The following is an 11484-nucleotide window of genomic DNA, read 5'->3' on the forward strand; positions in this document are numbered from 1 at the left end:
TGATAGAAGCTACTATATGTGTCTCTCCATCTTAGGTAGGCGGTCAGTAATGACAAAATGCTTTTTTTGACCACAACAATGAACAACATGGCCGCAGAAATCCAGTGAGTGGCAGAAAATGGCAGCGACCACATCAAAGCAAAAAACAAAATGGTGTCACCAGGATAACGTATCAAAAATCTTAACATTACTCGATGAAAATGGACCCCCGAGAGTCCGTAACTCAGATTCACATGTTGTTGTTTTCCTACTGTTACACACGTGCGCATAGGAAGCGGTCAATGGGCTTAACTAAAGGCGCTTTTCCACTGCATAGTACGGCACAGCACGGTTCAGTACAGCTCACCTTGGTTCGGCTCAGTTCGGCTCGGTTTGCGTTTCGACTGCAGTTTAGTACCGCTTTAGAGTGGGCGCGATTATTCACGTGTCGTTATAGTTGCGCCGCCTCTACTGCCGTGACACCGTGGAACTTTTACAACAACACGCAGACAACGACAACACTTTAGCTCGACGACGCGCAAGGGTAAACATCTAAAAAAAGCACATCACTAGCTAACTTTTATCACTGTTGCAAAGCATAAAATGAACTTAACTGCCGGTGTAACATTAAAATGCTGATTCTGTAGATTACAGATCTTCCACATTTTGCAAAAAAGTCGCCGCAACAGACAATCTGTTTGGACATTTAACCGTGCTTCAGAGTGGTGGGATGTGATTGTTCCCGGTTTTACAAACACTCAGTGGCTGGAGAACTTTCGAATGTCTGAAGAAACATTCATCCACTTATGCAACAAACTGCGTCCAGCGATGGAGAGACGGGACACAAACTTCCGCGTGTGTACCTAAAAGAAAAGAATAACCAGTGACGCAGTAATGACGATTTTCTCCGGCCAATCAGTGACCAGCAGAGTTTACACGTCACGTTTTAGTAACTGTTCGGCGCGCTTGGAACCTCGGCTGAGGTGGTACTAAAAAAAGGACCAAGTACCAGGTACTGTTCCCAGTGGAAAACCCCCCAAAAGTGAGCTGAACTGAACCGTGTCGTGCCGTACTATGCAGTGGAAAAGCGCCATAAGAGTGAAACACAGGGACGAGAGTTGATGAAGTGCACTAATGTCTTTTCTCCCTCCTCTGCAGATCATCTGATGATAAAACCATGTGAACCCTAAACAGCTCCTGCTTCTGCCTCCAGACCACACCTTCCTTGTGACGTCATCTCCGGCTACTCTCCATTGGATCCTCCTCTTCCTCACCGCTAGCTATAAAGGCAACCACCCATGTTTCCCTAACAGTCAATTTCTTGACTCAGTACCAAGACCACTATTCTTCAACAGCTCATTATAATTTCCAGGTAGATCCTCACACCTTTTTCTTGTATATCTAGTGTTTCTTTTACATTTTGTAACTATGCCACAATTTACAGTAGGTAGAGAACAAGACTGAAAAAGAAAACAAGAGCCAACCCACCATCTTGCTAAGCACATTAGGTTTCATTAAGTGACCTTGGGCACTAACAGACAGCAAATTAAATGAGCCGCTGTGAAAAGCTTCACACATACTATGAGAAATATAGGAAGCAAGAAAACCGTCCTTATTCACACTAAAGCCCGGTTCACATTATGAACTCTGAATGATCCAGAGATTTTCAGTGGTAGTTGACAATTACATAACCTTAGCCAGAATGTGGTGCACCCGCCTGAAGACGATCTCCTAATGTGACATACACAAGGACAGAGACCAACTACTCTGAGACAAGCTGGAATAAATCAAACAGGTACGATTTTCTAGTTAGTTGGAGGGGCAGACGGTGTATGTAGGAGAGTGGATAACTGATGAATGTACAATGCACAGAAAGCAGCGACAAGGAATAAATAAGATGTCTGTTTAAAAATTCACAGAAAGAAGATAAGCTCGTCTGTCTGATGTCTCGTGTTTTATATACTAAGACACAAAGGAAAAAAGGGCAGAGAGTGCGGATGAAAGCAAGATAGCTATTAACCCTTTCACACAGTGTTGGTCCAGCACCAGCTCTGTCAGGCAGCATGGGAGCTGTGGACCTCACAAACTGAAGAGAAGTTCATCTGTTTACATACCGTAACAAACTGGAAAGAAGAAATAAAAGGCGGCGATTGCTGATGAACTCACTGTAGCTATTAATCCTGGCACCATAAGGCAACATGATATTGGCTATCAGAAAAACGGAGCATGCTGGGAGATTGCCATTCAGTCAGTAAATGTGACGTTTGCTGCGATTTTCAGTCGTGTAATTTAATCTTGTATACTAACGAGATTGGCGACAGTGGTAGGCAAAGTCACATATACACCACAATAGAATGTGGCGTAATGTGACATCGGCTTAAAAATAACGCAGTGGGCCAAAGCAAAGTGGGTCAAAAAATAAAAACTTTCCTGGGTACAATGAGTTGGGGGGCTATAGCTGCTTGTACTCATCGGCATACACACAACTCTTAGCAATGAAATGTGGACGGTGAAGATCGAAGCAGATGTCCCCAATTTTTTTCAAGCAGAGCCACTCACAGCAAGGGGGATACGTTTCTTTTCCAAGGTTTACACTTTAAGGATTTAGACCTGATCCCGTTATACGTCTCAACACAGTTGTTCTCTTTTGTCCAGCGCAATGCAATAAAGCAAACAGCAGCAGCAGCAACAGAGGTTTCGCATACACCTCACTACAGACATTCTGTGCAAATGGACGTGGCATACTGGTCATCTGTTTTATTACTAACACTGCAATTGCGAGATAAAACCTTGCTGGCTCCTGCAGTTTTTGATGAACTTTATATAATAAGTCTGAGTGCCTCTAAGCAATGTGTAATGGCTTCATTGGATTAACTCCTAGCCAAAGTAATTGGAATTGTTTTTTGCCCTAAATTAATTGAGTGAGGAACCTTTTAAAAAATAGCTGAATCTTCCCAGACAAACACAAAATAAATTAACCTGCAATCTGAGGGCCTTCAGAAGTAACCTGAAGAAGCACACAAGAAGACAGCCATACCGGTGCCGGTGATTCACCACTCATAAAGCCTGATTCAAAAATAAACATCAGAGAAAGCTTTGCTACGCCCAAATCAGACATTTGGGAAAGGTGTCCGTGAACGGATTCTGAAGCATGTTTCAAATTGTTAAAATATTCTGACTTTATTCACAGAAATTAATCTGTCGGGGCAGTGCTAACACCTAAAACACGGCCACAGAATGGCAAGAACCTGTTTTGTGATCATTGACACGATTTCAGAGGTGGCACAGTGGTTAGCACGACTGCTTTGCAGCCTCAGGGACCAGGCTCTCGGCCTGTGCGGCGTCTGCCCATCGTCCAAGTGGATGCACTGTTCGTATTCCATTTTCACCCCACAGCTCAGACACCTGCATGAATGTGAGCTTCTAACTATTGGCTTGGTATGAGTCACTTTGGAATCCCAAGAGAGGAATATTCATCACGATTTGGAACTGACCCCACAAAACCAGGGAGATGTGAAGGAGTAGCACCACTTGTGGATGTAAATCCATTCCAGATTCAGCCGAGATATTGAGGTGAGTTTGATCTACACTAATAAAAGGCAAAGCCCTCACTCACTCACTGACTCACTTATCACTAATTCTCCAACTTCCCGTGTAGGTAGAAGGCTGAAATTTGGCAGGCTCATTCCTTACAGCTTACTTATAAAAGTTGGGCAGGTTTCATTTCGAAATTCTACACGTAACGGTCATAACAGTCGACAACGTCCGCCATGTTAAACTTTCTTATTTATGGCCCCATCTTCACGAAATTTGGTAGGCGGCTTCCCTGCGCTATCCGAAACCGATGTACGTACTTATTTTGGTAGTATGACGCCACTGTCGGACGCCATATTGAACTTTCCAACGGTCTTTGTTACCTATGGGCCCATCTTCAAGAAATTTGGTATGCGGGTTCCCAACGCTAACTGAATCCTACTTGCGTACATACTGTATATACGTCCATAGCCTGCAGCTCAGTCGCCATGTGAGGCGGCGTTGGCTGCCTGTCTATATAAGGCCGTCCGTCGCTCCGGTCTCTTCATTCCCTGCCTTGCTTCGCCACGGTATTCACGTCTCCCTGCTGATAACTGCAGTCTTTTTATTTAATCCACGGCTTCTCCGCTGTCTTATTGTTCGTTTATTACGATTATACATGCAGTTATATTATATTATATATAATTATATATATTGTGACAGATTAGGGCTTTCCTCACTCCCTTGTACCCTCAGACCACTCATCAGGCACCAGATAAAAGTCCAAATAATTATTTATTATAATAATATTGTGCACAAAGCATGCTCCTCTCCACAATCCTCCAATAAATACACAATAATCAATAAACCAAACTCCCAGACGCTTAGCCACCCTGCCTCCCAACTCAACTCGTCTGTTTGGGATTTCTCAGAGTCCTTTATAGTCTTTGACCCGGAAATGTTTGTCCCTCAGTCCATGTGACTTTCTATCACTTCCGGGTCAGGTAAAAATCCTTCTTTTCTTCACCCAGGAAGTACATCGTTCCCTTTGTCCACATGACTATGACATACTTCCTGGGCGTAAGGCAAATAGCCTCTGGGCCTCCCTGCAGCGACTCCTGGCGGCCCCCATGGTATCCATCAGGGCTGTGCATTAAAAGTCCATTGTCCATAATTCCCTGCTGGTATTCGGGGCACCTCTATGCTGCAAGGAGGGCTCCATCTGGTGGCCTGGGGGTATTGGCCGGGGTACATGGCCGGCCATATCTTACAATATATATGTAATTATTGTGTAGGTATTTTAGACTTAGTTTAGGGCCGAATTGACAACGTGGTATACAAAGAGATATTTAACAAATAATTATTGGTATATTTTCCCTCAGTTTAAAAAGGTTTACTTTTCTTCCTAATAAAAATTTTAAGGCAGTACTTTGCCGCTGCGAAGTGCGGGTATTTTGCTAGTCTTGAATATAATGGCACAGGGATGAGTCAAAAGATAAAAAGTGAGAAGCAGGCTGACTGAAACAAATGTACTCCCTTGCTGCTTTTCTTGCCTGTAAACACAATAAATATAATTTCTGTGCAGAGGAATTAGATTTACATTACACATGCATTCTGCACTTTCACAATACAAATCTCAATACTTTTCACACGGCTTTCTTCGGCGGTAAAGTAACACTTAAAGTGTGTGTGTATATGGAAAGACTCCTTTCATTAATAAACACCAGTAAGGGTTACACCGAGTGAATTTGTGTTTTCGCTTTCCTGAAAGCTTCAGCTAGGTTGGCTAATTTGCTCTGTTTATTCCACTTAAACAGAGTGGAGCTGCCCTACAATTATGAGAGCTGTGTTTGATGCCAGGCCCAACTACTACCTGATTGCTCCTTCTCCCACACATCCCTGTTTCTTCCCACATTCCCAAGAAAAGGGGGAGGCAAACCTGTGTGAAAACCCTTACCCTAATCCACCTCTGCGATGAGGGGCAAATCGGAAAGTGAGATGTGATTCCAGGTTCTTGTCTTGTACAAGGATAGCCTACTGCTCCCCTAAAAAAAAAAAAACCTGCACTGGAAAAAGTGGATCCAGAAAACGAATGGAAGGACATTGTATGTAACACCTTTTGATTATTAATATTGCAAAAGCATTTCAGGTTATTATAAATATTTCAGTCCAAACATGAAGCCCTTCCAGCAGATTTTATTCCAAGCCTTTCCCTTAGAATAAAAAACAAAAACAAACCGTATGAGCGCCTCGTTCCAGTTCATCAGGAAATTATACAAAAGAGTATCAGCTTGTATAAATGTACTGTACATTGAGCACGATAGATCAAGGCTTGAGGAGAATCTTCATCTACTGAACAGTCCTATTTGAATGGATTCCGAAAAATAATGTGAAAATTCTACTCTTCTGGAAGTGCTTCAGAATGTAAAGAGCGATGATAAAGCAAAAATCTATCAGGAAGTAAACCCTGGATCGTAGACTAATTTAGATGTCCCGATGAATGTAGCAGCACATCTGCGATAAAAGTGTATGTGGAGCCATTAGTGTAAAAATAAAAATAAAAACAACTGACCTCTTCTTCAAAGTCGTAGTGTACAAAACAAAAAAAAGTCAGACGCACTGATCTATAAACCTCAAAACCCACCATTAACCCAGGGAGCAATCCTGATCAAGTCGTCTAGAATCAAATTAAATTCCATTTACCTTTATCCAAGGGGACTTACAACATTTATGATACAATTGGTTACATTTCTTTTGGTTTTCCAGCTGGAGAACATCCAGGCCAAGTGACTTGCCATGGGTAACAAATTGGTGTCAGTAGTGGGATCTGAACCCACACCCTCAGGGTTTGAAGTCCAAAGTGTTAACCAGTACACCACGCTGCCTGCCTAACACCAGTGCACACCAGTTTCACCATGAACTATCCTTCTGGACCACAAAAGAAAAACCCTTCATATTCAGAGGTCGCCCCTGCAGTGCAAAGAAACGACATCGTGATCAGCCATTTGATGGTGTACAAGTAATGTATTTTTTACTAATTGTTTTTCAGTATCCTTCATTTACTGCAGAACGCACACATGTACAGCATATTCAGTCACGTATCACCCAATAAATCGCCCATAACTTTGTTCTGATCTGCCGTGTGGAATACCCCGAATCTTCTCCAAGTGTTCTGACCGACGCTGCATGTCCTGAACTCCTCATAGATGAACTGTCCTTCCCTTGCCACATTCAGCCACTCAGTTAAGAGTGAATTCTTACAAAACAGTGAGAACAAAGTCTGCCCTGACCCACGGAGAGGAAAACTTTTTAAAAAGACGTGGCCTCTGAATCCCAAGTCCATTGAGACGGAATACACAATCTCAAACACTCATGTCAACTGAATCACCAACAACATACCATCCAAGGTGAATATGTCTACCACTTCTCTGGTTGTGGACTCCTGGTGAGCTTACTTACATACACCCCTAAATACTGATCTGGTTTTATCTGTTGCTTATGGGGTGTTGGGAGACTCAGCCAGCCACACAGAGCCAGTTTACTGTCACCCACTTAACATGTACATCTTTGGGATGTGTCCAGAAACCACAAACCGCACACTACTGATAAATATTTTGAAATGATTAAATATGCATTTGTGGAGACTTGCTGGGATCTCAACATGACAGAATATAAAAAACGGAATGGCAAATAGTTCTTTATCTTCCCTCCAAAATGTTTTCTGTAATTTTATGAATTTGTTTTTTTTTTTACTTTTTATATAGGTGGTGACAAGGGTGCGGTTACAGTTCTCCATACTACCAAATAAAAGAAAGGTGAGTCTTTATCGAAAGGCACATCAGTTGGAAGAACGGGTGTGAGACACTCTGACAAATGACAGGCGCACCTCGACATGCCCCAAATGAGATCACTTTAAAGTAGATGGAAGGTAGAAACATTGCGTCAATACAACAAAGTATAACAAATGGCCAGAAAAAGCCTCGATGAGACTATGAAGAATGACAAGTTGCCTGTAACACAAGGTCATGAGTTGTGAATGAGATGCGCGGGGAATAAATGAATGACACATGCGTTTTGTCTTTTTTTTTTTTTTTTTTTCAATTCTCTGAATTCTAGCAGGATGCGATGGTGGGAGTGAAGGAAGCAAAGGAAGAGCTGAAAGAGAGAGAGAATACTTACGACCCCCGTGTTAATTTGTTCAGCGGTAAGTGACGGCGCCGCGAAAGTCTTGGACAAGAAGCAGTAAAGGACAAGGACCACAATCATTGCCAAGGAAATATTCCACGAACCCAAAGAGATCCACTTCCCAAAGATCAAAACCAACATCCGCCCGACTCGGAGTGCTGCATGTAGGTGAGAGCGAAGGAGCGGGGAAGCGAACGGTCGAAAGAAAAGAAAAGGGTGGACGTGAGAAAGAAAGAAGAAAGTGCGCCCCGGCTCTCTAGCTGCACCGATCGTGCATTTTAAAAGTCATAATCCTTCGAAGTATGGGGGCTGGCCAGCTGGCAGGGTGAGTAGGGCACAACTGCAATTATATTTCCAACTGCCACTGGGCAAGCCGGCCAGTTGTAAAGCATTAAATAGGACAACACATGTTACGCATCTCCATCATGTAAAAAAAAAAGAAAAAATCAGGAAAAAAGCGGATTGTATTCATCTGACAAAATCCCAGATACACACTTATTTTTTTATGATTTCTCTGTTGCACGCCTATATTTGGATTCAAACAAAAAAGTAGAGGCACAATCCATCGGACTCCCACAGCGCCCGCTGTTCGTTCGCTTCAAGTTGATCGGCGGCGGACTCCGCGATCGCGCAGCGGCAATGCCCAACGAGGCAGAAGACTCGAGTGTAGCGAAGCGCCGGGAACTCGCCGATTTACTCAGAGAGGGAGAGAGAGAGGGAGAGAGAGGGAGAGATGCGGTGGGAGGAGAAACGGCTATCAGTCCACTTAGAAACAGAGCCTGCTGTGTTAATCAAGCGTGCTAGTCTGCGCCACCTACATTCAGGATCTATACGAGACAAAATAAAAAATAAAAAAATACCAGAGCTCCTCTCTGTAGTGATTTCCTTTCGACCCATCACCTTTCAGTCTCACGCAAAGACGCAACGCGTGACAGTAACATTCTAGCGTTAGTTCGCCCGTCCGTCCCCCGTTATCATACTTTGACTTTTTTTTTCATTACCTATTTCCATACATTATGTTGTCTTAGGCTGGGCTGAAGATGCTACACGAATACCCTTCCCTGGACGGGACGCAGGTCCTTCGAGCACAGTCGTACCCAATGGGCTCATTTTGTCACTTCACCCTGACGCCAAGCGCCGTATTTCGGCTGCGTAAAGATTTCGGACTACCCCAAAAGAAATCCACCAAACACAATGTAAATTCAACAGAAAATTTGTGTCCTGTCCGAAATTCAAAAGAAAAATGGTGTCCTGTTCGATGTCAGTTCTTGTCGTGCATTTAATGCTACCAGGAAAGGAGAAATATTTCCGACAAAATAAAATAAATATGCAAATAAATCAAAATATTCAGAAATGTGACAATTAATATATAATGACATGAAACGTGAGTATTAATTATTAAATGTGTCACGTAATATATCATTTAATGCTTATTTCATTATGTATTTAATTATCTGAATTCCAGTGATTGAGCCAACATGAAATAAGCTCTGAAATGAAAACTGGCCCTTTCCTCAAATCAAAGTTGAGAGGGTGGGCTCAAGCACCTACTGATTCTTGACTGGTGCATCATCCCCGTTGAGTACCACACCTATTGAAAGGTGTGGAATTCCACGCCAGACAGGAGACACGTGACCACCCCTGTCCACTGGGTGGCAGTACCATCGACACTCGTAAAATTCAACGAGCCATAGTGGTTCTTTATGGCGATGTCACAGGGGAAGCATTTTTTGGCTTCTAAAAGACCCATCAGCAGGACTTTTCCAGAAAGAACCTTTCATCTATTTAGATCTGTGACTGGCTCCATACTGTAAATAACCAGGACTGGATGGTAACAGATCTGCAAAATACCAATAAGTCGTGATATTAAAAGGAATCTTTGAGCATAAGATGACACTATAACAATAAGAGACAAAGTCCAGGTTTACTTAATCTGTTAGTGTTTTGCTAGGTAGCCTATTATGCATTAATGATTTTTTTTCTTCATATTAGGAAGATTTTTCATAGCACAAAGAACAAACTTCATTGGCAAAGAACCCTTTCCAGAATAAAATGCTGCTTTAACAAGCAATAGTTCTGCAAGGAACCACACGACCCAGTAAGGAATCATAAAATATGAGGGACGTTCAAAAAGTTTCCATACTTTTTTTTTCCTTAGCTCTGTTTATTACGATTTTCAGAAATAAATTACATAACTTTTCTACACAGTCATCTTCATTTGCAATGCAATTTTCCCAGCGCCATACCAACTTTTTAATTACTACTCCTCCCACCTTCACCGTTTACAATGAAAATATAAAAGTGCGGAAACTTTTTGAATGTCCCTCATACCATTAAAGAACTATTATTTTTAGGAGTGCGCTTACAGTGCCACAGCACTATATGTTACCACAGGACTACACCTGCACTTTTATGATGGATGCCAAGGCTAGGGGATAGTGTGGTTAGCATACAGTATAGCTAGATAAGATGGGGGTAACTTAGGGTTAGGAGCTAGTGTCGTTAGGGTTATGGGTTACTTAGTATGATTAGCACATACTATAGACACTCAGTGACATCTCATCTGTTAGCTACTGCTGGCATAGATCTGCAGTGACATACTGTGCTGCGGCTCTCCTGAAAGGTGTTGAAGGCCATGGTAGACAGGAAACGCGTGACCTCCATGCTGCACATCGCCATGTTCGGCGATATACCCAGCTACCCTATGGTTAGGATTAGGGGTGTGGAAGGGTTATCTCACTTTAAGTGTCACCAACGAGCTTGCGGTGGACATGACTTGACCTGGGAGTCCTGTGGCTCATGCCGATCTTCAGAGCTATGACTAGGCACGTTGGATATGAATGCAAGCAAAGGCTGCCCAGAACTACGATGAGAAGTAACTACTTTAATTCAAGAAATTCATCATTAGCAGTCTGCATCTTAAGTGTCTTCTGTAAATGTGGCACTTGATGGCTAAAGGTTTATGTACCCTCTGCCGACGATTCACCAATCAACAGCCCACCCTCTTAAACTCTGAGTGAAAGTGACCGTTCTCGTTTCAGAGCTTATTTCATATTGCGTTTGGTGTCACCGAAATAAATTAATCAAAAAAGAAATAAATACATAAAGAAATAAGCCACAAAAATCTATTTCAAGACACATTTAATTATTTATACTCACATTTCAAGTTATTATTTATTTATTGTCTCATTTCACTGTACTTTAGGTAATTAATTGATTACATTTATATAACACTTTTCCAGCCTACTCAAAGCACTTTACACAGACAACAGGGAACCACTTCAACCTCCACCAGTGGGTAGGCATCCACCAGGATGATGTAACAGCAGCTAAGCTTGTGCCCGTATGCTCACTATACTTTAGCTATTAGGTGGTGAAGGGGTATGAGAGACAGTTAGCCAATAAGGGACATGGGACTTGAATGGATGAGGCCATGATGGACAATTTAGCCTGGACATCAAGACCTCCTCCAACTCTAATCACTCTTTTATGACCATAGAAAGTCAGGACTTCAGTTTCACATCTCACCCAAAGGACGCCACCAGTTTTTACAGCACAGTGTCACCGTCACTGCACTGGGGCACAGACCACAGGGTAGGCACCTCCTTGCTATCCTCACCAACACAAGTCTTCCAGCAGCAGCCTGGCTGCTCTCCCCCTCCAAGTACTGGCAGGACCCAAGTATAGTTGGACGACCTGTTCTGAAGTGCAGGGGCAATGGCTACTTGCACATTTCTTTATTCATTTTATTTTGTCTAAAATATCCCCCCATACTAGGTGTGGACTGTGCCCGGCAGAGTATTCCGG

At 42.7% G+C, this 11484-nt stretch overlaps 1 protein-coding gene across 2 annotated transcripts in view; it reads right to left on the minus strand.

Annotated features, from left to right (window-relative positions):
• Positions 1-8336, minus strand: part of mmp17a (matrix metallopeptidase 17a) — a 198813-nt gene extending 190477 nt beyond the window's left edge. The window contains exon 1 of one of the 2 annotated variants that reach the window (XM_039772042.1): positions 7672-8336. In XM_039772042.1, the coding sequence (XP_039627976.1) occupies positions 7672-7818 (147 nt within the window). In that variant the 5' untranslated portion in view covers positions 7819-8336. The remainder of the gene's footprint in view (positions 1-7671) is intronic. The other variant, XM_039772043.1, reaches the window with a different exon arrangement.
• Between the last annotated feature and the right edge of the window lie 3148 nt (positions 8337-11484).

Source organism: Polypterus senegalus, chromosome 12, assembly GCF_016835505.1.
Source record: "Polypterus senegalus isolate Bchr_013 chromosome 12, ASM1683550v1, whole genome shotgun sequence".
Taxonomy (NCBI): Eukaryota; Metazoa; Chordata; class Cladistia; order Polypteriformes; family Polypteridae; genus Polypterus; species Polypterus senegalus.